The following is a 26,430-nucleotide window of genomic DNA, read 5'->3' on the forward strand; positions in this document are numbered from 1 at the left end:
CCTCCCCAGCCGGCTCTGCCCCCCGCAGCCCCGGCGTCCACTTCCCGCAGGCGGCGGGTTCCCACGTGGACGACAATATGTGGAAACCCCTCCACGTCCCTCAGGATGTCCGCTGCCCTTCCGCCCCATCGGCCTTGGCACCGGGGGGGGGGGGGGGGGCCGGCCTTCCTGGCCTTGCCCAGGGGTCCGCATTCTTCTCTGGTGACTCACACGGCCCCTGCCCAGCCACTCCAGGGGTGGCTCAGTGCTGCCCTCCGCTGGATGCCACTCAGGACAGCAGGTCCTGTGTGTGCTGGGGAGGGAGGTGGCCCCAAACTGCACTGACCTCCGCGGAGCTCCTGTGCACACCGTACCCCGGGGACAGCCCTGCACCGGTGACGACCCCTCCAGCTCAGGCCTGAAGGACAGGCAGCAGAATGGCACCGCCCAGGCCACTATCCTGATGGGATCCACAGTTCCCATACCCAGGACCAGACCCTGCAGTCTGGCCCTCTGTGTGCCTCTGCCTCCCCCTAAGAGGCAGCTGCCTCTTTTCTGCGGGTCACTGGGCTCACTGGGCCTCAGGGCACAGAGCCATGGGCCGGGCGGGCACTGAGGCTAGCTTAGAATCTTCTCTTGGTGAACACTGGGGCACCTCCAGCAAACTCGTCCTCCCCCAGGGCCTGGGAGCTCTGTCCATAGGTGGCGGGGGAAGATCCTGCATCCCAGGCCACTCTGACCCTGCCTCACCCAGGGGTGGGGGGACTAAACACTGCCCTCCCTGTCAGTGTCTGCCTCTGGCACTCCCCCTTCTCAGAGCAGTGGGCAGACCTGAGGCCCCATGCCAGCGTCTCTGCTGGGAGGCGAGGGACCCTGTTTCTGCACTGTCCATTGCCCGACCTGCTGGGGCCGTTGGAGGAGCAGACCTGGGCTGAGAGCTGTGTGAGCTGTTGTGAAAGCTGGTGGGCACCTGCATCCTGGCCCGCCCACACCACCCGGGGTTCCCCTAGGCCTGACTCACCTGCACGTGCTCGGCCCAGCTCTCCTGAGACAGGCTTCTCTGCAAAAGCGGACACCAATGTGGCAACTCCGGGAGCAGGAGAGCCCGCCTTGCTCCGAGCCACCCCCTGCCACCAGCCCAGGCGCGCTGTCGCAGGCACACACACCTCCACCAGCCGCTTGTGGCACAGGTACCGCAGGGCTGCCAGGTGCTGCTGGGTGATCATGTTGGGACACAGAGCTGGAAGGGAGGGCAGGGCTCAGGGTGGAGGGCGGGTGAGGAGTCCGGGGGGAGGAGGGGGCTCGTGGGCCCTGCCAGTCTTCCCGCTCCCTTCACCCCCACCCCCTCCCCCGGGCAGCCTGGATGCCACCAGCAGAGCAGCCCCCACAGCAGGAGGGCAACCCACCTTTGCCAGCACCTCGGGCCACTGCCCCCCACGCTGTTCACCGCTGTCCTCTCTCTGGGTCTCTGGAGCCCCTCCCTCTGTAGAGGCAGCCCCCGCTCCACGGCTTTCCTGCCTTTTCTCCAGGAATGTCAAGTTCTCGAGGGAGGGGCTGTCTTGTTCATGGACATACACCTATGCTAACCCCTCAGCTTCACCTTCGTGTCCTGGTCAGAGCCCAGGGGGCGCCAGGAAGGGCACCCACTGTCCACGCCCCTTCTCCCCAGGGCCACCTGTCCTCACAGCCTGGCTGTCTGAGTCGGATGATGACCACAGAGCCTGCCCACCTGCACCTCCCACGGGGGCTTTGGCCTTCCCCAGACCTTGGCCAGGACCCACTGCTCTCCAGGGGTGTGGCCATCCCAGCCAGCACCCCACATCTAGCACCGGGACTTCCTAGCAGCAGGGACCCCATCCCAGCCTGGCAGAGGTCAGGGCTGCCCAGAGGCTGGGGACTGCTGGGGGGGAGGCCAGGTGCCCTTCATCCCCCCACCCCTAGGTCCTGTTGAGGCAGGAATGCAGGGCACTGAGGGCTCCAGGCCTGTGGGTGTGCCCCACAGGCCACTCGGGAACCTGGGGCCGCACTGCAAGCCTGAGGAAGGGAGGACAGATGAACAGAGGAACGAATTACTCAGGGGGGGAGGGGACGCTCCGGAGGGAGGCAAAGGCATCCGAAGTCATTGCAGAAGCAAGTCTCACTCCGAGACAGACAGAAGGCAGCTTTCCTGACGTCTCTACAATTTTACACGTCATCTTGCCAGTGAGGTGCTTTGTCAAGAGCCTCCCAGACACAGGGCTGTGTCGGCGGCAGGGCTTCAGGCTGCCGCCTGCACTAACCGGCTAATCCAAACCCGAACAGCCCTTTCTCCCGTAAAGGAGAAGGTGAGGGTGAGAGAGGCCCAATCACCCGACACGGGCTGCAAACCAGATGCATCCGGCTGACCGCCTGCCAGGCTGCGGGGCCAGGCCTGCGGGGAGCGCGGGCCAGAGCGGTGAGCAGGCCCCCAGCCCTCCACTGTGTCAGACTTTGTACTCCCATGTAGGGCACGGGGTCAGTCCACGCGGATGCCCGTGCCACAACAGTGGACACACAGCAAGGACCACGGGGGCGCTGGTGCCCCTCCCCCGGGCAGGCAGTTTTAGGACCTTGGAAATGCTGCCTTGTGTCGCCTCAAGTCAGGAACCACCAGCCCTTCTGCAAAGAGGTGGTCCTGGGACCCTGCGCCGCTGGGACCCTCTCCAGAGCTTCTGAGTCTAGAACTCACCCTCCTGGTTTTCATCTGCAGCCTGAGGGTGGCTGGCTCCTTCCTTCAGCTGCCTCCCTGGCTCCTCAGGGGCCTGGCTGCCTGGCCAGGCCTCTGACGGGGCTCGCATGCCACAGGTGGAGGCCCTCTGTGGGCACAGCGGGCAGCTCCTCGCTCCTGGCTCCCTGATGCACCCGCACTGCCAGCCCGCAGCCGTCCACACCCCTGCTTGCTTCTCCCACCTACGCACCAAACGCAGTGGAGGGGCTGTTCATGAATCAAAACCTCTCAAGGGTGTGCTTTTATCTTTGCAAAAACCCCAACCATCGTCCTCCCCTCTGAAGGGAGGTACCTTCATCAGACGCCTCTTCAAGGGTGGCAGGAGCAAACTAAACCTCCAGCGGAGTGAGGCAGAGAAACGAGAGGATGACGACCAGAGACGGTGCCGAAATTTAGATACAGATCATAAAATAACCACGAGCAGGACATTCAAAGAAAGAAAAGACAGAGTCAGAAATGTCTTCAGGCAACAGGAAACCACACATAGTGAAACAGCAGAAAAAGAACCAAGTGATAACTTCCAGGGCTGAAAACACGACAATCAAAATATGAATCGGGGGTGGATTTCATAGTATGTTGGACACAGATGAAAAGAGAACTCGCAAAGTGGAAGAGACAGCAGAGGACGTGACCGAGATCAGACGACACCGAAGAGAAGGCATGAGAAGCACACGACAGGGACAGCGCCTGGAAGAGAGCGTGGGGCCAGCACACTCAGAGCCCCGGGAGGAGACAGACGCGGAGAAGGGGGATGTCGGAAAGAGACGAGGGCTGGGCGTTGTCCAGAACAGACCGACGGCGCCAATCCACAGATTCAAAAGCTCAACACATCCCAAGCAAGATAAACAAAAAGAAGTGCATAGCTGGTCTCCTTACGTGAATCTGCAGAGCACCAAAGGCAGAGAGAAGACCCTAAAGGCAGCCAGAGAGAGAGAGAGACCACTTTCCCAGGTGAGAAGTTAGGCTTCTTCCCGGCAACACACTTCAGCCCAAAGGACTGGCCTCACACAAAGCACAGCCTGGTCTCTGACCACAGTGAGACTGAGGGACCACACCCGAAAGAACTAAAATGCCACATAGCTCAGAAATTAAGAAACACATTTCTAATTAGCCCATGGGTAGAAGAAGAAAAATCATAATAGAAATTAGAAAATATGTTGAGCTGAGCAATAATGGATATATATTGAAACTTGAGAAATATAATTAAGAAGACTTAAGATTTAGTTTAGTAGGCTGAGTAGGGCACATAACAGAATCAAAAAAACCAAAAGCAGGGCAACAAAAGCAAAAGTTGACATGTGGACTCCATCAAACTAAAAACCTTCTGCAAAGCAAGGCAACAATCAACCAAAGGAAAGGACAACTTATGGAGTAGAAGAAAATATTTGCAAACCATGGGCTGGATAAGGGGTTAATATGCAAAATGTATATGGAACTCATTGAACTTAACAGCAAAAAACCCCAAACAATCTGATTAAAAAATAGGCAAAGAAACTGAAGAGACATTTTCCCAAAGAAGACATACAGATGGCCAAAAGGCACACGAAAAGGTGCTCAACATCACTAACCATTAGGGAAATGCAAATCAGAACCACAGTAAGAAATCACCTCACACCTGTCAGAATGGCTGTTATCAAAAAGACAACAAAGGAAAAGTGTTGGGGGGGATGTGGAGACTAAACTGGTGCAGCCACTGTGCAAAACAGTATGGAGGTTTTTGAAAAAATTAAAAATAGAACCACCATAGGATCCAGCAGTCCCACTTCTGGGTATTTATTCAGAGGGTATGAAATCAGTATCTCAAAGAGACATCTGTGTCCCCCTGTTCACAGCCGCACTATTCACAACAGCCAAGACACGGGAACAACCTAAGTGCCCATCAGCAGACGGCTGGACAAAGACGTTGCTGTACATACACACACTGTGGAATATTATTCAGCTGTAAAAAGAAGGATCCTGCCATTTTCAACAACATGGATGGACCCAGAGGCTGTTATGCTAAGTGAAATAAGTCAGAGAAAGACCAGTACTGTATGATCTCACTCATATGTGGAATGTAAAAAAAAAATCAAAGTCAGAGAAACAGAGAACAGACTGGCGGTTGTCAGAGGTGGGTGTGGGGGTTTGGTGAGATGGAGGAAGGTGGTCAAAAGGTACAAACCTCCAGTTTTAAGGTAAGCAAGTTCTGGGGACGTCATACACAGCATGGTGACTGTAGTTAACAATAGCACACAGATCTTAAAAGTTCTCATCACAGCAAAAAACATTTGTAACTATGTAGGTGATCGATATTAGCTGAACTCACTATGCTGATCATTTCACAATATAAACACATACCAAGTCATCACATTCCACACCTAAACTAATAAAATGTTATATGCCAATTACATCTCAAAACTCACCAGGGCAGGGGGGAGGGGGAGAGCAAAAGCTGGTTCTTTGAAAAGGCTGAAACTTCCAGTGAAATTGATCAGGAGAAATAAAGAGAAAAAAAGAGAAGGCCCAAGAAACTAACATTCTGAATGCTGCACACTTTTGAAAGACAGGTTTTGCCTTGGAAAAAACCCACTGCTGACTAAGACGAATCAACAGTTTCCACAAGGAAAGGCAACCTGGTTCACAGGCCGTTTCCACCCAACCTCTGAGGAATAAATAACTCCAATCTCAGACAAACACTGTCAGTGAAAAGAAAGGAGGGGTGGTTATCCATCGTGTTTTCAGAGACCAGCTTAACCTCGTACACAAAGCCAGGCACACACATTTCAGGAGATCAAAGTCTGAGTCCAACTTCAGTTGTGAACACAGATGAAAAAATCCTTCAACAAAAAAAAAGTTGGCAAACCAAACCTGGCAGTGTGTGTAAATGGCTCCGCACCACAGCCGAGATGGGGCCACGGCAGGAATGCAAGGTTGGTTCGATGCTACACAGTTGATCAGTGTGGTCTACCACATTAACAGACCAAGGGGAGAAGCATGTCGTCATCCAATAGATGCAGAAAGAGTATTTGATAAAACTCAACATCTGTTCCTGATCAACATGCTCAGTAGACTAGGAAGTGAGAATTTCCATAATCTAACACAGTGAACCCACAAAACGCTATCAGTAAGACTTTCCCTTTGAGACGAGTGAAAGACCAGGCTGCCCATGATCACCATGGGGAGGGCTGAGGAGCCGGAGGGGGTGCAGTGCAGGTGCAGCCTCGGAGGTCCTCACCCCCAGGGGCCCAGACTCCCAGGAGTCACGCCAGGTGGGTGGAAGGGCTCACAGAGCCCAGTCTGCTGAAGGGAAGCAGGAGACAGGAAGGTGGTGCTGGGGTGAGTGGATCCTGGCATCCTGAGCCACCAGCGGCACCAGCCCTGGCATCCCTGGGCATGTGCAGAAGGGCATGCCTGCCCCCGGTGCAGGGTGTAGGGGCCTCACTCACCAGGGTCCAGGCCGTAGCGCTCCAGCAGGCGCAGGACCTGCCGACTCAGCTCTCTGGGACTCAGCCTCTCCAGCCTCACAGAGGTCACCTGCGGGTACCATCTGTAGGAGAGAGACATGGTTCTTGCCCAGCACTGCTTTCTTCTCAGTTAAGACATTTCAAGAGTTTTATTTTCATCAAAGTCATACACCTACAGTTTTTTCCTTTCTTTTTAAAATGGAGGTACTGGGGACTGAACCCAAGATTCCAGGCGCGCTAAGCACGCACCCTACACATGCACAGTTTAAAAGCCCAGTTGTTTCACACGGCCCACAGAAAAGGTGGCGCGTCACCACGCCCCTCCCGGCACTGGTCACCTGCCGACAATTTTGAGATGGTCTAGTGTTTGCCCTCAAGTAGCAGCTTGTACTGTGGTCTCCTGCTGAGTCAGTGCTAGGTGTTCTGTAGGAACATCTCCCCTCAGATGGCCCCCATCCCCAAACGACAGCATCCAATTCCCAGTTAATTCGGCACACGCTGCGTGTACAATACTGTGACCGTGCACATGCTACTGGTGACTAAGCCACCCCTCCTCTGCTCTGCAGTCTAACACTTGCTGGTTTCATTGCTTCCTTAGTCTCCTGTCCTGAGGACAGAGCCCACTCCAGCCCCCCAGTCACTGGCTGCTCCCAGGCCCCTGCCCCTCTCACGTCCAGGCCGTGCAGAGTGAACCTGCAGAAGTCCCCCTTGGCTGAGGAACGTACTAGAGATGGTGTGCTCTGTCTCGCGCTGGACTGAGAAGTTGGCTGGGCTGGGACTTCTGGGTTGAAATAACATTCCCTTAGCAGCAGGCAGGCGCTGCTCCCAGAACCTGAGCTGATTCCTGCTCTTTCTGAGGGTTTAGGGTTCTTGTCTCCACTGTGGGTCTCTCTCCATCCACCTTGGGCCACACCACAAACCTGCTAAGACTGGCCCCCACGTCCTCCCAACCCAGGACTGGGTCTGGAATGAATTTTTCCAGGTTCTTCCTTCTTTCTTTCTGGGGTTTCCATTATTGGGATGTTGGGCCTTCTTGAAAAAAATCTCTAATTTAAAAATAAAAGAACTTTCCTCTCTTTTTCCTTTGTTTCCTGTGACTTTTGTTGTTATTTGAAAGAGATCATTAAAAGAATGAGAAGATGTGCCACAGCGTGAAATGTCTGCAAGCAACACATCTGATAAAGAACTTTAATCCAGATTATGTTTATAAACCTCTCAAAACTCAGTAACATGAAAACAGTCAGCCTAAGTAAAAAATGTGTAAAAGACGGAGCAGCTGATTCACCAAAGAAGATACGATGAGGGCAAACAGCACCTGGAAGAGCTTTCTGTTATTAGCCATCAGGGAAAGCAAATCGAAACCACAGCAAGACACCACCAAGTGTGTCTCAGACCAGCGACCCCTGGAGAGGCTGACAACGCCGAGTGCTGGCAGGGATGCGAAATGGTGCGACCACTTTGGAAAACAGTTTGACAGTTTCTCAAAAAACTAATACACATCTCTCCCGTGACCCAGGCATCCAACCCCAAGGCATTTGCCCAAGAGCACCGAAAGCACGCGCCCACAGGATGACGGGCATGAGCAGTCGCCGAGGCCATGTGCACAACAGGCACAGCCTGGAGACACCCCAAACGCCCGCCGACAGGTCCACAGACGAGCCAGCCACGGCACGTCCGCTCGCTGTGACAGCGCTCAGCAGGAAAGTGAAGTCGTGAGGGTGAATCTCAAAATAGCCGTGCAGCGGGAAAGAAGCTGGTCAGCATAACTCCATTCGTACAAAGTTCTAGAAAGCGGAAGGATCTACAGTAACACACAGCCGATTGAGGTTCCCGGGGGACGGGGAAAGGGTGTTCAGCACCTTAACGTGGTGGTGGTTTCACGGAGGCACACATACATCAAAAGATACAAAATCACACGCTCCAAACACACAGTTCCCTATATCATAATCATAGCTCGATAAAACTTAAAAAAACGATGCTTGCTGTAGCTTCTTTTCATTTTCAGTGACGTCCTTTATCAGACAAAGGAGTTTCCTTTTATTTGTAGTCTGCTGAGCATTTTTTAAATCATAAATAAGGTGTGAACTTTATAATTTTTCTACATGTGTTGAGATACTGCTACAGTTTTGTTATCTAATCTGTTAAAAGGGTGAGTTACAACGTCTTTTCAAATGTTGTGTCAACCTTGCACTCCTCAAGTAGATTCCACTTGATCGTGGTGCACTAACTTTTTAAAGAAGTAGACTTCACCTTTAGGGCAGCACAACCGAGCAGCAACACAGAGACTTCCTGTAGACCGCGCGCGCAGCCCTGCTCGCAGCCAGCCTCTCCCGCCCGGTGGTCCATCTAGAACACGTCATCCGCACCCAAAGTCCACAGTTCACCTCGGGGTTCCCTCTGGTCGTTGCGTAGTGACAGGTACCTGCCATTACAGCATCACACAGGGTGGTTTCACGGCCCCGCAAACCCTCCGTGCTCGGCTGTTCACCCCTCCCCCCCGCCGCACTGTGTCTGTAGTTTGGCCTTTTCCGCAATGTCATGTCGCTGGAACCCTGGTGTGCAGCCTGCTCAGGTTGGCTTTTCTCACTCCGTAATATGCATCTGAGTTTTCCCTATGCCTGTTCAGGGCTTGATAGCGCTTCTTTAAAAAAAAGTTGAAGTACAGTTGATTTACAATATTGTGTTAGTTTCAGGTGTGCAGCAAAGTGATTCAGTTATTAAAATAACATATATGTTGCCTTTTCAGATTATTTTCCATTATAGGTTATTACAAAACATTGAGTGTTGTTTCCCGTGCTCTACAGTGGATTCTGTTGCTCATCTGTTTTTTATACAATACTGTGTATCTCTCAAGCATGTACTCTTAATTTAACCCTCCCTGGTAGCTCATTTCTTTCTATTTTCTTTTTAATTTATTTTTTATTGACATACAGCCAGTTACAATGTGTCAATCTCTGATGAACAGTGCAGGGTCCCAGCCGTGCTTTTATACACATATATTCATTCTCATAGAAGGTTATTACAAGACAGTGAACACAGTCCCCCGTGCTGTACAGAAGACCTTCTAAAATCTATTTTTATCTATAGTTGCTAACATCTACAGGTCTCAAACTCCCAGATGTATCCCTTCCCATCCCCTCTCCCCCGGTAAACATGAGATTGCTTACTGTGTCTGTGAGTTTCTGTTTTGTAGATGAGTTCATTAGTGTCTTCTTTTTTCCTTTTTTTAGATTCCACATATGAGTGATATCATATGATATTTACTTTCTCTTTCTGGCTTCCTTCACGTAGAATGATGATCTCCAGGTCCATCCACATTTCCTTTCAGCTCTGAAAAACATTCCGTCGTCTGGCTGGACCATGGTTGCTGTAGTCATTCACCTGCTGGAGAACACCTTGTTCTGGCAGTCATGCACAAAACTGCTGTAAACATTCATGTGCAGGTTTTCGTATGGACAGAGGTTTTCAGTGCCTTTCAGTAAATACCAAGGAATGTGATGGCTTGGTCACATGGCAACAATAGTTTTGTGAGAAACCACCAAACTGTCTTCCAAAGTGGCTGAACCACGCTGCGTTCCCACCGGCAGTGATGAGGGTTCCTGCTGCTCCGCACGTTCCCCAGCGTGTGCTGACGTCCGTGTCCGGGCATGGTCCAGCCTCATGGGTGTGTGGCGGTGCCTCGCTGTTTTGATCTGCGTTTTTCTGACGGCGTATGCTGTGCAGCATCTTTTCACGTGACTGTTTGCCACCTGTGCATCTTCTCCGGTGAGGTATCTGTTCAGATCTCTGGCCCGTTTTTTAAATCAGGCTGTTCACTTTGTCCCCACTGAGTTTTAAGAGAACTCCCCATATTCTGGGTAACAGCCCTTTATCAGCTGTGTCTTTGCAAATATCCCCCCCTGAGCCTGCCTTCTCATTTCCTTGACCAGCTCTTTGTCAGTCGCCTTGGTTGCTGATCATCCCGTTTCCCATCTCTGCATCTCTGCTCATGGGCTGCACTGGACTTCAACTTTGCTTTCCCCTGATGTACTTTTCAAGCTTTGGTATCAAGGCTCTAACTCGCTGAACAAAACAAGTGAGGGTGCGCTCCGTTACTCTCGGGAAGAACTCACAGAAGATTGGTACAGTGTCCTCCTTGAGTGTTTGAAGGAGTTCACCAGTGAAGCCATGTGGGTATAAAGATTTCTTTCTGGTAAAGTTTTAAACTATAAATTCAATTTGCTTAATAGACGTAGGACTATTCAAATTTTCTATTTTTTCCATTATCAGTTTTGTAAATTGTGTTTTCCAAGAATTAGGTCTGTGACATCTGAACTGTCAAATATACTTGCATCAAGTTGCAAACAATGTTTCTTACCACCACTTTAATGTGGGTAGGAGCTGTAGTTACACTCTCTCTCATTCCTGATGTGGGTAATTTGTATTTTGTCTCTTTCTTAGTTTATCTCTTTATGATCTGCACCTAAATCAGTCACTTCATTGGGGGAGACAAGACGGCGATTTCTGACCTCACCGTTCCTTCCCACTTGTTGTCTGACGCCCGCTGTAGAGGAGCGCCTTTGTCCCCGCCTCAGAGCGTCACCCCCGACTTTTAAAATCCACGGTGTGGTGCTCCATCACCATCGCTGCTTCATTCTCCCTTGTTCCTTTCAGGGGAGAATCGGGCTGCCGGGGGTGCTCGCGGCTACGGGGTGTCATTGCTTGTGAGCCCTTTCAGAGCACAGAACAAGGACATCTTAAAAATCATTAATTTAAGCCAATATCTGCAGTTTAATCTAACCCCACAGGGCCCTCCTTACCCTCCCACTCTCCACCCGCACCTCCCTCGTCTGCATCGGGACACACACTTGTCAGCTCCACCCGCGCGTCTCTCTTTTTTAACACGGTAAGAGCATGGCGACGACACGACACGCCTCTGGCCCGCTGCCAGGCACGCTGTCTGCTTCGAAGGGTGTGAAGTCACAACAGCCCTTTGAGACGGGCAGAATCAGTCTCACCCTAAGGATGAGGAAACACACCCAGAAAGTGAGAGTGGCTTGCCCACAGCTCCGGGGGCGGGGCGGGGTGGGGGCTGGGAGGCCTGCCTGGAGCCCAAGGCCCGACTGTCAAATGCGCGGGTCCGGGGCTGCCTGCTGGCGGGAGGTTGCCCAGGGAGCCTTCGCAGGCCCCCGGTGCTGCTTCACCCTCAGGCCACCCCAGGTACGCGGGAGGAAGCCCTTCTCCTCCCAGACACCACCCGCGCGCCCCACGCTCAGGCGACACCCGCGCGTGTCCTGCGCACACACGCGTGTGCGCACTTGGGCTCCCCCTGGCAGGCTGCCTGCTCTCTGTAACTGCTGGGGTAGCCTTCACTCGGCACGTGCTCCACGAAGACTCATAAACGGAGAAAGGGACGAGGAGAGGAGCGGGTGGACAAGCGGTGCGACTCCAGGACCGGAAGGAAGGGGTCCCCGAGGGGAACTCTATTCATCTGGAGCAGCGAACCCCCTCTCACCCAGAGGCTGCCAGCGCCAGCCCCCCAGGCCCAGGCTGACCCAGCTGGGACTCGGGCCTGGCTGAGGGCATCGGGGCGTGCGTGTGCCTCTTCCCTGCGCTGCTGCCCCTGCCAAGCCCCCGGCCCCCCCAGGCCCCCATGGGGCTCACCTGGCGACGACTCTGATGTCAAAGCCAGGCTGGCACCAGGAGTCCAGGAGGGCCAGCAGTCTCTGCTGGAGGTCCGGGAGGCTGTCCACGTAGCGCTCCACAAGGTGCACCTTGTCCTGGAGGAGCAGGGGGGCGCTCATCTGTGGGAAACACACCCTCAGGCCTTCCTTCCTCGGTCAAGACCCCAGTCAGACTCACCTCCAACCCAGTGCAGGGAGCGGCCGGAGTGTCAGAACCAAGAGGGTCCAGAGGCTGGTCGACGGGACTTGCCTCCCCGAGGGAGTCCAGGGCCCAGCAGTGCGTCTGGGGGCCTCGTGAAAGCCCACAGCCTCAGGCCTGCACCCCACACCCAGGCCCCTGCGCACCACACGTGCACGTGCACACACACATGCCCCGCTGCTCCCTGGTCCTCGTCCCTGGGGGCCCTGTGCTCATCCCCATCTCCGTCATGAGGGTCAGGAGGCTCCCAAAGGCAAGGGGTCCTGCAGGAGCCTGCCGTCTCCTTGTCTGCACCGAGCTGGGGGTGCAGGATGGAGACCACCCACCAGCAGTGGCCCTGAGCCCGGCATCTGCACACGAGTCCCCTGCGTTGCCCGAGCCCTCCAGGAGGCCCTGAGGGAGCCCCGGCCATGGTGCTGGGCCTTGGGACATCCTGGCCATTCCCCTTGAGAGAACCAGGCAACAAAGGCGCCTCCCAGTGGCCCCAGACTCTTCCTTGCTCGCCTTCCCCTCCCTGACACAGTCTAGAGCCCAGACTGGACAGGGGCCCATCCTTCAGGGCAGGACTCCAAGTGGGAGGTCCTTGTGGGGACCCCCTTTCCTGAGAGCCCGGCCTGCCATCCCAGAGCAGAGGGAGCTTGGTAGGTTCCTGGAGGTCAGCGCTTTCCGAACATGTTACACCAAAGCCCACTGACAGCTCAGAGGCACTCGCGGGCCCCTCCCCTCGGGCCCTCCACATACGGCCAGATGGTCACCTGTGACCCCTGCCCTCCAGCTCCCCTGGCCTTGGCCTGTGGGAAGCAAAGCCCTGAGGTCAGGGGCGGGGACCCCCTAAACCATGTTTCTGGAGAACTGGGCATCATGCAACTTGGAACCTACACAGTTTGGACAAGAAGGACCCTCACCGTCTCAAAGTCGAGGTCTGGCTGCAGCTGCAGCTTCGTGCCTAGCACCACAGCCTGGGAAACAGAGGGGGCAGGTCACACAGGGCCCGGGGCAGGGGGAACAGGCAGCCTCTGGGGGTGCTCCCTTCTGCAGGGTGGCCCGTTCACCTCCCAATCGCTGCAGGCACAGTGACGGGGCCTGTTCCAGCCACGTGGCCCCCAGGCCAAGGGCCTGGAATCAGGAAGCACACTGGCCCACGCGCCCACCTGTGCTGGGCCAGCATCCACACACGGTGGGGTGGGTGGAAGGTCCCCGTGCGCCCCCCAGGCTGGGGTGTGGCCTGAACAGGGCCTCGAGGTGCGTGCTGAGCCATGTGGCCCGGGTCAGGGCTTGTGACAGGCGGGCAGAGGACGGGGAGGCAGGAGTAGAAGCCCACATGGCCTACTCACAGGGCCCGGACACCGCTCTGCACTGCTCTCCCCGTATCTGCTCCCGCCCGCCCACTCCTCCCGGAAGCACCCCCCGACCCAGGCAAGTTCCCGGCATGGCTGTTTATGGTCCCCAGAGCAAGGGGCTGTCAGTGGTGCTGGCGGCAGGCAGAGAGCTGTCCCAGGATCCACAGGGCAAGAGGCTCTGAGTGGTGCCGCCTGGGATGGCCGGTGGGCGGCTGGCGGCTGCCCTGCCCAGGGCTGCGGACCCTCCCCCGACTCAACAGGGAAAACCTGGGCCCTGAGCGCCCGCACGTAGCGCCGGCTGCGGCTATTAATAATGTCCATACATCGAGCTCTCATTATGAGCAAAAATAACTGGCAGGGTGGCCTGCGCCCCGCCCCCTGTGGCTCACAGAAAGGCCCAAAATAGCGGCCTGGGAAAGGCAGCTCCACCAGGCCGGATCGTGGGGCGGGGGCGAGGGGCTGGGGGCCTCTCCCTGCGCGGCGCTGACCCGGCGCCTCAGCGGCCTGGCCTGGGTCCAGGAGCTCAGCCTCGGCCAGGCCCCAGGGGACCCAGTGCCTGGGAGGGGCATGCAGGGTTTGGGGGAGGGGGAGGAGGCAGGAGGAGGGGGTGCAGAAGCGGGGGAGGTGGGTGGGCCTGACCAGGAATAGGCCTGGGGGAGGGGCTGGGGGCAGGGCCAGGGGAGGAGCTAGGGTTCGAGGGGAGGGGGGCCGTGCCCCAACATGGGGACCATCCCTGGGGGCACGCCAGCCTCCCTGGATGGCTCTGATTGTTGATTCTGGACAGGAAGCCCCTGAGAAGCTGAGGGAGATCTGGACTCCCACCTAGGAAGGCCACAGTGCACACTCTGGTGGCCCCACACACCATGTTCAAAAGCTGGGGTGATCAGAACCCCACTACCTGTGTCCTGAATCTGCTATCCCCTTGTGTGACTTCCGGGCTCCTGCTGGGCCAACATCTCCACCTGGGCTTGGTCAGGCCAGGCCAGGCCACGGTTGGAGAGGGGGCCGTGGGAGGGATGACTTGGGACCCAGGACCCTTCCACTCTCCAGACCAGGCCCTGGGCTGGTGACCCAGAGGTAAGGGGGAGGTGGGGCAGTGAGTTGAGGCAAGCTCCTCGCTCCTCACGGCTCCTCACAGCTCTGCCTGGTTATCAGGCTCCACTGTCCACGGATCCAGCTCCTCAATGGACCCCCCCACCCCAGGAACCCCTCTGAGTCCCAGAACAAGGCCTCAGGCTTGGGGAGTAGCCTGAGACGGTGGCCTGGGCTGCAGGTGGTCAGGGTGGGGCTGAGGGCAGGCTGGGCACTGCCCTCGGAGCAGCAGGGCCCCTGGAGGGCAGCCGGGGGGAGCACTCACCCAGCCCCAATGGCCCTTCCCTGTCTGCCCAGCTCCCTTCCTCCTAGGAGCCAGCAGCACCTCAGCACCGGGGCCGCCACGCTGGCCCCAACTGGCTCACCTGCGTCCTGGCAGTCAGGGCCCCGGTCAGTGGTGCCCACTCAGTCCGCTCAGTGTCCCCTGTCTGTGTGGAGTGTGGGAGCCAGTGTGGAGAGGCAAGCAGTGCTCAGAGCCTGGCCCCATCCACGCAGGTGTGCAGCTCAGGCCGCACCTGTGAGGTGGGTGCACAACCCCGGCCACACGGTGCCGCCGACAGAGGGGTCTGGGAGCCCCTCTCCTCCCTGTTCCTCCAGAGCAGCAGCCCTCCGTCCAGGTCCGGCTGGAGCGCTCTGCTCACCCAGGGTGCCCTCTTTCAGCCAGGCAGCCTGCGTGGATGCTGAGGGGTGTGGTCAGCGTGCCCAGGGCTGGAAGGCCATGGACGCCCCAGGGACAGTCTGGGAAGTGTCCTCTTTCTGCACCCGCGGCCCTGGGGGTATCTGCATCCTGGAGGCTGTGAGGGGGTGCATAGGACAAGGAGGGGGCCGCTTGGCCTCACCCAGCCACAGGAGGGCACCCTGACTGCACTGGGGGTGGCCATGGTTACCTGGGGGTACAGCTGGCAGCCACCTCCTCCTGCCCCACCCCCAGCGTGGCCTCCACCTTGGTTCTTTTGGGCCTGGCTTAGAATTGGTTTCCGGTCATTTCTCGGTCTGAACTTCTGCTGAGGTGACGACTGTCCAGCACTCACCGCCTGGTCACGCTGGAGGCTCAGCAGGTGTGGGGAGACCATCTCCTGCTGGCCCAGGTGCCTGTGACTGGCCCCAGATCCTGGCCCGCACAGCAGGCACAGGGGGAGGAGGGGAGGGGCCCGAAGCTGCAGGAGGAAGCTGCCCAGAGTGGGCTTTCCTGGGGGAGGGCGGGGCTGCGAGGACCTCCGAGTGGACGGGCCCCAGAGCCACCAGGGGAAAATAACTAAGCAGACCTGGAGGAGCTGGGGCAGTGACAGTGGGAAAAGCATCGCATCGAACTCCCTGCTCGGCCAGCAGGAGGGCCAGGCAGGTGCCCAGACCCGGCACCCTCAGGCCCCAGGACAGGCCTGCCTCCCACCTCCATGGCTCAGCGCAGGCCTGGAGCCAAGGGGCTTTTTTTTTTTTTTTTTTAAGCAAAGCTATCTTTTTACCTTGATAAGCTGTTTAAAAAATGTAAATAAAATAACTCCATAGACAAAAGCAGGCATTCATCCCGCCCAGGGCCAGCCGCCGCCCTGGACGTGAAATATCGCCGCACATTAAGTCGTGAGTCCCTGCTAATCCGGGCGGACAGGCCTGAATGTGGCCCCTCCGGGCGGGCGCGGCGGTGGGCACTGGAGCATGCACCGCCTGCCGGGCGGCCCCGCTCCGGGACAATGGCTTTTCTTCGCAGAAGGGGCCTGTGCGGGACAAGAGCCCCCTTTGTGTGGGATTCCTGCCTCGGAGCGCAAGGGAGGCGCATTCAGCAGGCCCAGACGCTCTTTGAAAGGCTGGAGTGTAACAGGAGACTCGAAACACTAGCCTGCCTTCTGCCTCCGGCCTTCCCCGCGGGCGCAGCGCCCATTCAGCCTGGGCTCCCCGCAGCCGCCATCTTGCCACCCGGCCTGGGCCGTGCACCTTGCGGGCCGCTCAGTCCCCACGGGGCCTCCTCCCAGGAAGACGCTGGCCGCACCCCACGCCCGGGAGCAGCTCTGCCCCTGAATCGGGCTCCTCTCCGTGCCTGACAAGGCGGTGGGTGTGCTGGACCCGGAACCAGACTCGGGGCTCGTCCCTCAGGGAGAGGGCACCCCTGGACCCGCAGCTGCAGATCAGAGCTACCTCACAAGGGGCCCAGTCACTCCCAGGGGTCCTCACCAGGCCCCAGGACACTGAGCCTGCCACGCCCTCCTCACCTACTGCTGGCCCACGGACCTCAGGGCTCCATCTTCCCCTCAGAGACCGCACTGCTCATAAAGGAGACTCCGCAAACCTGGCGAAGCCCTTCCAGAAGCCCCCAGGTTCTCACCCGGAGACCCGCAGCCACTGAGCCCACGTTTGTCCTCCTGACCCAGCCTGTCCTGCATCACACACACTGGGTGACTCTCAACTGACACGGCGAGCCATCTGGGCCCCAAATGCCAGCCCAAGCCCCGCAACTGGTCTGAAAAACATGAGTGTCCTGCCAGGGCCAGTCCCGGGTTGTCTGGGGCCGGTGGGATGGTGGTGGCGGGGGGCCAGTAGGGCCCTCAGGACTCAGACCCCCACAGGTCACCACCGCTGGCCTGACCCAGCCCAAGTGACCCAGCAAACACACAGGAGTGGACACCACCCAGCACGCAGCCCCTCACCTCAGGGCAGGGTCCCTGACAGGTCCAGGAGGATGCAGGTGCCCTGCAGACACCAGGACACACACTGTCACTGACCAAGCCCAGGAGCCAAGTGGCCAGTCCACCCGCTTGGCATGGCCGTGGCTGCAGTGAGTGTCTGCCCTTGACTCTCCGCCCGTAGGCCACACCAACGAGGGCCCGAGTGACCTGGTGGGTGAGTCTGGGCAGGGACAGGAGACAGAAGCAGGCTCAGCCGTCCGATCTGGGCCCGTGGGGGGCCCGTGTGGCAGGGACTGTTGCCAGCTTGTCCCACACCCCCACCCCTGGGAGCGTTTCTGGGAATTAACGAAGGGCCGTGGAGTTCCAGGGAAGCAGCTCTGCCACGTGGGCTTCGGGACCACAGCCGGGTGCCCCTACCCGGCTGACCGACTGTGGGAGCCCCGTGGGTACCTGGGGAGGAAGGACCCTGCCTGTGATGTAGACCAGGCGGGGGGTTAGGGGGGCTGTGTCCAGCCTCTTTCTCAGCTGGGTCAGTGTGTGAAGGGCTCCCAGGACCTCCACGCCAGGCACAAACCTGAGCGAGGCCCCTGGGTGGCTAGTTTCCGAAACCCTGCACACCGGACCCAAGCCCCCTGCACAGTCCCCCGCAGGAGAGGGCTGGCGAGGACACTGCGGGGAGGCCCTGCGTGCCCCAGCCTGGCTGACATCTGCGCACCCCCGGCCCACACGAAGACTGGCCTATGGCCAGAGAAGAGGAGGCGTGTCCCTGAACCACCCCCCAGGGCCCAGAGCCACAGGGAGAGTCTCACTCACTTCTTTGAACCTGCCCTCCTGGTGGAGCCGGTGGATGTGTGCCAGCAGGGGGCTCCGGTCTGCATCCTGCAGCTGGAAAATGCTGACCAGCGGCTCCACAAGACTTGGGGGGCTTTCGGCGAGGACCCTGACCGCACGGGCCTGCAGTTGCTTCAGCCCCGGGCTTCCCTGGAAATCCCAGACCCAGCTTCAAGAGAGGCAGTGGCCTATGGCCAGGGTCACGGGGCCGGATGTAGGCAGGGGCTTGGTGCCTGATCAGGCCTGGCCCGGGACGGCCAGCACCTGCAGCCCAGGGCCTGCGGGTGGACCCTGAGGGCGGGCAGGGCCTGGAGGGCTAGGTCGCAGGCAAGGGGGCCAAGGTCGGCCCAGCACATGGTTGTCAGGAGATGCCCACTGTGGGCATGCTCCCGGGCTGCAGAGACCCAGTCAGGAGGATGCGAAGCCCACTGTGCCGAGAGGCAGACCGGGTAGGAAGGGACGTGCCTTTGCACCAGGCCGGGGGCCACAGACGAGGCTCACCTGGGCCGGCCTGGGACGCGGCCGGGTCTGCAGCCAGCGCTTCAGCTCACAGGCCACCCAGGCCTCCAGGGAGGGGCCCCTCCCCCGCCAACCCTGGCTGCCATCCAGCATGTCCAGGAGGCTGGTAAGCGGGTCATCCAGAGCAGCGAATCCCCTCCAGGCTTCCTCCCGGAGCTGTGGGGAGAGAGACCTTGTCACAAGCTCTTCCTCCTTGCATGGAAACACGCAAAGTGCAATCTCTCCAGCACTACCCTTCCCCACCTTCTACACCGCCGAGATGGCCCATCAGCTGCACCCAGGCCGGACACAGGGACTGTCTAGGCTGATGGTCCCCCAGGGGCTAGGCCGGGCTTGGTCCGAAGCCGGACCCCGGCAGCGCTCCTCGCGTCCTGACCACCTGCGTGGTTCGCACAGGACACGGCACTGGTCCCTCAGGGACAGTAACACAGCAACAGAGCCCAGCAGGCAACAGGGAACAAAAAAGGGAGAGAAAATCCCAAACTAAAAATGCCTTTTGTTTCCTCTTCACCTCCTGCGCTGCCGGAGGTTTGGGCGGCATGTCAGAGCCAAGAAGGAACAGCTGTGCTCTCTGCCACACGTGTCCAGGGAACAGCGTGCATTCCACGACGGACTTTGCGGCAGCCGGCGTCCTCCGCGTGGCCACGTGAGCCTGGGCCCTGACGCTGCAGCCAGCCCGCTCCCCTCCACCGGCTTTAGCTGCGCAGGTGAATGCAGCTCCCTCGACCAGCCCAGGGCGGCAGGAGGCAGCAGGCTGTGAGCGGCAGCCCTCCCTCCCAAGGCCCCTCTGGAAGGGGCTGCCCTTGCTGTGGCCATGGGAGCTCACCTGAGACAGCCTCAAACAGACCCTGAGGACAGCTGTCACCCCCCAGGATGGGCCGGCAAGGCCACCTGCACATCTCAGGGGCCTCGGGGCACCAGCAGGGGCTGCGGTTCCTACAGAGCCATGGGGCTTTGGCCCACATTGCCGGAGGAGGGGCAGTGCCACCACCAGATGGCTCCCCCCTTGCAGCAAGGGAGAGGGGAGGAAAGTTCTAGAAGGATGCTGCTCTGGCCTTGGTCCTGGCTTACAGGCATGTGGACCCCACCCTCAGCCTCCAGCACAGCGGCTCCTTGTTGCCCACAAGCCAGGTCCTCCATTTGGAAGGCAGACTCCAGGAATCACTACAAACACTGTGTGGAGTTTCTTGGGGGCAGTCCGGCGGAGCCTTCGCCTGCCCGGCCCCTCGCCACCGGCAGAGCAGAGGATGTGCAGCCAGCCTTGGGCCAGGGTAGGGGCTGGAGAAAGACCCCTCCCCCAGCTCTGGGCCAAGTGCCCACTGACCAGTGCCCACAAAAGGCGGCTTTTCCCAAGGAGCCACAATCCCTCCTGTGACCAAGGTGACAGGCAGCTGGGTCTGGGTGTGCTGCAGGAAGGAGAGAAGAATGCCCAAGAGGACCCCTCGAGGCCACACAGACCCTTTCCCAGTGGGGTAGTCCCCAAGCCCCAGACCTGTTCCACGCAGGGCTTGCTGTTTCCCTTGGGGGCGTCCAGCCCCTCCACAGAGGGGCTCTCCCGTGGTGGCCAGCAGAAGCCTGGGAAGGGCACAGGGAGGAAGTGGGCATGTCCTTCTGAGATGACCACTGACTTGCTGGCCCTGCAGCTGAGGGCCGGCTCTGCCCCTTCCCCTGAGAAGCTCCGAAGAGCAGCTCAGGGGGGTCCTGATGGTGCAGCTTTTGGGCCCCAGGAAGCTGGACGTGACTCCTCTGTGGCCCCGAGGCGGCCAGGCTTCCTGTCCTGCTGCTGCTGGGAGCATCTCGGACCTCGGCCCACAGTGCCCAGTGCCAAGGGGTCTGGGGTGGAGAGATGCACCTCTACACCCCAAGCATAAATGGCCCTGCACCTTCCCCGGGACCACCGTGGAGGTGACATTCGCTCTGCCTAGGTGCCAAGGCAGGTGGAGCCCTGCACAAGCCACACCCCCATGGGGGTCCACAGGCCCAGCTCCTGGCTGCGTCACCGCTGAGGACCCAGGTGCCTCCTTGATCCTCCCTGGCGTCTTCCCCAGAAAGTGCAGACCTTCCAGCAGCCCATGTGACCTCCCCAGGGTCCTGCTGACAAAGCCTGGGTCACAGGGCCCCGGCGCCCAGCAACGAGAGCGATGAAGAGGTGGTCATCAGGGGGCCACAGACCCCTCTGCCCTCGGCCCCATGGCCCTTCTCAACTCTTTGCATGCCGATAGCTTCTGGGGCCCAGGCCAGCCTGGAGCTCTCACCTGGGAGCATTCCCCATGTCTGGAGCCCCAGGTGTCACCTGTGTCCTGTCTGTGTGAGCCTTCCCCGCACAAATGCCTCCACTGTGCTCAGCCCACAGGTCAAAGGACTGCGTGGCTGGTGTCTCGGTCTGTGAGCCAGAATGTGGGCCATGGCCACACACCGGATGGCCTCCCCCAGGACGCTCAAGGGCAGACATCCACTCGGCTTCAGCGTGACTTTGAAGCCTCTGCACTGTGGCAACTTGGCGTGATTACCAAAAATGAAATGCAGACTTTCCCCTGGAGCATTTGGGCGAACTCAGGAAACCTGGCAACTCTTCGTCCACAAAGACCCAAGGAGGGAAGGAGGTCTGTGAGGAATGAGGCACAGTGAGGGTCCCCAGGTCGCATGGGGGTGCTGATACCAGGCGGGCAGGAGCCCCCAGGCGGTGTCGTGGGGAGGGGGTGAGCCGCTCTGCTGGGGAGGGTGACTGGGCACCTGTCTGCTGGCCTGGACTCTGGGAACAAAAGCAAAGCCCCTCCTGAGCACGGCCCCACACAGCACGTGGGCTTGGATTTACTTCAGTGTGTGCTCCAGAGAGTCCGTCCTGGCGACACCCCGGGGACCTGGCCCTTGGCCACCAGGGGAGAAAGCTTCGCTGAGATGAGCTCACAGTGAGACACCGCGGGACACACGAGGAACAGCGCACCATGAGTGGGAACCACGGGCAGGGTGATTAGAGCGCTGAGAATAAGGGGCAACAGGGCATCGGTTTGGGAACAAAAGTAGAAAATAAGTGCGCCTACAATTATGAAAGAAAAGAACCATCGGAACTAAGCGAAGAGCAAGACGCAGCGGCCCCGCGCGGTGGCGGGGCTCCTCCTGCCTCGCCCGGTCCCGGGGCAGGCCTCACACACAAGGGTCCTGAGACCCCGGCGCCCCAGGGACTTAAGTCTGGGCCCTGTGTCCCCACGTCCCCCCTCCCACGCAGCTCTTGTCCTTGGCCTGGTGGTCTCGACGTCCACATAGATGATCCCGTGGACCCCCGGCTCTAAGACCCCGTTGACCCCCCTCCCCCTCCCGCCTCCCCCTGGCTGGGCCCTGGGCAGCAGCCGCTCCCCCGACTCCGTTGGGTCCCCATTCCTGGCTCACACTCCGGGGGTGAACTGACTGTCCCTGGCGCCCTCCCTGACTTCCGCGGGCTTGGTGCTCGCAGTCCTTGGCCTTGGGCCAGAGCCCCAGGGGGCCTGTTATTAACGCTGTTCGGGCTCAGTGGGGCTGGGGCGCGCCCAGGAACGAGCACGTCTAACAAGCTCCCAGGGGTGCAGTGCCGGGGCCCCACTCTGGGGAGCACTGTTCTGCCCCACCTCCACCTCCTGCTTCTCCCACCCCCCCAATCCGGGGGGCTCTCAGACCCCCCCGGCTCTCCTCCCTCATCTACCTGCCTCCTGTCTGTTCCCTCTGCCCTGGCTCCTGCCGTCAGTGCCCTAACCTGCAGTTTCTGCTCTGTCTTAAAGAGAGGACCACAGACCCCCATCGGCTCACTTCTTTCCTCACGTGGCAAACCCCCAAAGAGCTCTCCAAAACCAGCCCCCAGGCCCCTGTCCTGTCCGGTCCCTGAGACCTCCAGGGGCACCGCTGACCTTCAGGGCACCCTGCTCCCACACAACTGCCCTCCTGGCCCCCAGGACACCCTGGGTCGTCCACACCCTCACCCTCGGGGCTCAGGCCACACACACATCTCCAGTCTGTCCAGCGCCCCTCTGCACCCTCCGAGCCCGTCCCACGTGCCTGCCCCACCACCTCATGGTCACTGCACAGACTCCCCCGACCGTAGCTCTGCTTCTGGGCCCTAGGGTATCACCCGTATCCAAGCTTGGACACGGGGCAGCATAGTTCCTGTCTGATCACTGGAGCCCAGGACCAGCCCTGGTGAGCAAACTGTGTCCCCTCCAGGCGGAAGCTTTCAGAGACAACCGACCGCCAAGTGTAGTGGACTCGGGGAGAACCACCAACAAGCCTGCTGCAGGCAACCCAAAATAAAAACACCTGGACCAGGCTCCTTCACGCCGGAAACAAGCAGCGCAGACGTAAGGCGTACCGCTGTGTGTCTTTGGAGATGAATAGCTTGCTGGTCAAAGGAGACACAAGGAAAATCAGAAAACAGAGAAGGACAGTGGAACCCAACACGTGAAGACAAACGGAGCTTAGCGGGGACCGACAGCGTGAAATGCAGCAGCAGAAATGGAGACAGACGGCAGACTGGCGGCTTGGGCACAGACAAACCATGGCGCTGATCGCACACCCCATCAGCTGCCGGCCCGGGAAGGGGCAAGAGCAGGAGACTGTGAGGAGCCTCAGGGCGACAAGGTGATGACACGGAGGCGGGAGCGCCCGGAGAAATAAATCCGGAAATGGAGGCTCCGAACGCGCCACAACCAGCAGGGAAACCCAGTCTTCACCAAGGTGTCCCCCTCACACCCCGGCCACCAGCACGACAGATGGAGCCCGTGGCTCCTGTCTTCGGTGAACTGTTTGGAGAACGGGGTGGGGGGGGGTGCTCTGAGGCTGGTTTCCCAGAGAGGATGCGCAGGGCAGAAAAGTCACAAGTCCTCCCTCCAGGCCCCACAACAGGCAAGGCTCCTGCTGGCAGGCTTAAGCTCAAAGCCATGGGGTCCACAACTGCACACTTAAACAGCTCTTGGCTTACAGTATATACAGAAAATGGAGTTTTACTCAGCCATAAAAAATAATGAAATGGGGGGTATAGCTCAGTGGTAGACTGCATGCTCAGCATCCACCAGGTCCTGAGTTCAATCCCCAGTACCTCCATTTGAAAAAAAAGAATGAAATAATGCCTTTTGCAGTAACCCATGGACTCAGAGATGACCATACTAAGTGAAGAAAATCAGGCCGAGGAAGGCAAGTGTCATATATTACTTACATGTGGAATATTAAGAAAAAGATGCAAATGACTCTACAAAACAGAAACACACTCACAAATATAGACAACAAACGATGGTTACCACGGGGATGCTCTGGGGGGAGGGACAAGCCAGGAGTTTGGACTTAGTGGGGCCCACCGCTGTACATAAAACAGATAAACAACAAGGTCCTACTGTACAGCCCAGGAAACTGTATTCAGTGTCTTGTAATAGCCTCTAATGGAAAAGGATCTGAAAAAGAATATATCTATACGTATGTGTGTAACTGAATCACTTTGCTGTACACCTGAAACTGACACAACATTGTAAATCAGCTATAGTTCAATTTTTTTTAACATTTTTTATTGATTTATAATCATTTTACAATGTTGTGTCAAATTCCAGTGTTCAGCACAATTTTTCAGTTATTCATGGACATATACACACTCATTGTCACATTTTTTTCTCTGTGAGTTACCATAACATTTTGTGTATATTTCCCTGTGCTATACAGTGTAGTCTATTCTACAATTTTGAAATCCCAGTCTATCCCTTCCCACCCTCCACCCCTCTGGCAACCACAAGTCTGTATTCTCTGTCTGTGAGTCTATTTCTGTCCTGTATTTATGCTTTGTTTTTGTTTGTTTGTTTGTGTTTGTTTTTGTTTTTTAGATTCCACATATGAGCGATCTCATATGGTACTTTTCTTTCTCTTTCTGGCTTACTTCACTTAGAATGACATTCTCCAGGAGCATCCATGTTGCTGCAAATGGCATTATGTTGTCGGTTTTTATGGCTGAATAGTATTCCATTGTATAAATATACCACCTCTTCTTTATCCAGTCACCTGTTGATGGACATTTAGGCTGTTTCCATGTTTTGGCTATTGTAAATAGTGCTGCTATGAACATTGGGGTGCAGGTGTCATCCTGAAGTAGGGTTCCTTCTGGATACAAGCCCAGGAGTGGGATTCCTGGGTCATATGGTAAGTCTATTCCTAGTCTTTTGAGGAATCTCCACACTGTTTTCCACAGTGGCTGCACCAAACTGCATTCCCACCAGCAGTGAAGGAGGGTTCCCCTTTCTCCACAGCCTCTCCAGCATTTGTCATTTGTGGATTTTTGAATGACGGCCATTCTGACTGGTGTGAGGTGATACCTCATTGTAGTTTTGATTTGCATTTCTCTGATAATTAGTGATATTGAGCATTTTTTCATGTGCTTTTTGATCATTTGTATGTCTTCCTTGGAGAATTGCTTGTTTAGGTCTTCTGCCCATTTTTGGATTGGGTTGTTTGGTTGTTTCTTATTAAGTCGTATGAGCTGCTTATATATTCTGGAGATCAAGCCTTTGTCGGTTTCACTTGCAAAAATTTTCTCCCATTCCGTAGGTTTTCTTCTTGTTTTATTTCTGGTTTCCTTTGCTGTGCAGAAGCTTGTAAGTTCATTAGGTCCCATTTGTTTATTCTTGCTTTTATTTCTTCTAGGAGAAAATTTTTTAAATGTATGTCAGATAATGTTTTGCCTATGTTTTCCTCTAGGAGGTTTATTGTATCTTGTCTTATGTTTAAGTCTTTGATCCATTTTGAGTTTAATTATGTGTATGGTGTAAGGGAGTGTTCTAGCTTCATTGATTTACATGCTGCTGTCCAGTTTTCCCAACACCGTTTGCTGAAGAGACTGTCTTTATTCCAATGTATATTCTTGCCTCGTTTGTCAAAGATGAGTTGACCAAAAGTTTGTGGGTTCATTTCTGGGCTCTCTGTTCTGTTCCATTGGTCTATATGTCTGTTTTGGTACCAATACCATGCTGTCTTGATGACTGTAGCTCTACAGTATTGTCTGAAGTCTGGGAGAGTTATTCCTCCAGCCTCTTTCTTTCTCTTCAGTAATGCTTTGGCAATTCTAGGTCTTTGATGGTTCCATATGAATTTTATTATGATTTTTTCTAGTTCTGTGAAATATGTCCTGGGTAATTGGATAGGGATTGCATTAAATCTGTAGATTGCCTTGGGCAGTGTGACCATTTTGACAATATTGATTCTTCCAATCCAAGAGCATGGAATATCTTTCCATTTTTTAAAGTCTTCTTTAATTTCATTCATCAATGGTTTATAGTTTTCTGTGTATAATTCTTTCACCTCCTTGGTTAGATTTATTCCCAGATATTTTATTACTTTAGGTGCTATTTTAAAGGGGATTGTTTCTTTACTTTCCTTTTCTGTTGATTGATCGTTAGTGTAAAGAAATGCAACTGATTTTTGAACGTTAATTTTGTAACCTGCTACCTTGCTGAATTCTTCAATCAGCTCTAGTAGCTTTTGTGTGGGCCTTTTAGGGTTTTCTATATATAGTAACATGTCATCAGCATATAGTGACACTTTTACTCTTCTTTTCCAATGTGGATCCCTTTTATTTCTCTCTCTTGCCTGATTGCTGTGTCTAGGACTTCCAGGACTATGTTGAATAGGAGTGGTGATAGTGGGCATCCTTGTCTTGTCCCAGATTTTAGTGGGAAGCTTTTGAGTTTTTCACCGTTGAGTACTATGCTGGCTGTAGGTTATAGTTCAATTTTAAAAAAATAATAAAATAAAATAAAACATAAACCCCTTCAGAAAATGAAGCTTTTGGCTTTTGTAAAAACTTCGGATTTCTCCAGCTGACAGGCGGAGATGGCTGCTCGCAGGCCTGAGTGCGGTGACCAACGCCACGCAGCTCGGACGGGCAAAGAGCCCAGGCCTGCCCCTCCGCACAGAGAAGTCGGCTGCCTGTCTCCCAGGTGTTGCTCCCTCTGCACCATGAAGAGGTGTGGGAGCCTTTCCAGCTCCCAGGCTCCTCCCTG

At 56.5% G+C, this 26,430-nt stretch overlaps 1 protein-coding gene across 23 annotated transcripts in view; it reads right to left on the reverse strand.

Annotated features, from left to right (window-relative positions):
- Positions 1-26,430, reverse strand: part of EXD3 (exonuclease 3'-5' domain containing 3) — a 74,109-nt gene that overhangs the window by 31,969 nt on the left and 15,710 nt on the right. For 12 of the 23 annotated variants that reach the window (XM_074362794.1, XM_074362797.1, XM_074362786.1 and 9 more), the window contains 7 exons: positions 18,413-18,586; positions 17,894-18,061; positions 12,936-12,989; positions 11,812-11,951; positions 6,151-6,251; positions 1,146-1,219; positions 1,001-1,039 (listed from right to left, as the gene is read on the reverse strand). In XM_074362794.1, the coding sequence (XP_074218895.1) occupies positions 1,001-1,039; positions 1,146-1,219; positions 6,151-6,251; positions 11,812-11,951; positions 12,936-12,989; positions 17,894-18,061; positions 18,413-18,586 (750 nt within the window). The other 11 variants (XM_074362800.1, XM_074362798.1, XM_074362791.1 and 8 more) reach the window with 11 other exon arrangements.

Source organism: Camelus bactrianus, chromosome 4 (genome assembly GCF_048773025.1).
Source record: "Camelus bactrianus isolate YW-2024 breed Bactrian camel chromosome 4, ASM4877302v1, whole genome shotgun sequence".
NCBI lineage: Eukaryota > Metazoa > Chordata > Mammalia > Artiodactyla > Camelidae > Camelus > Camelus bactrianus.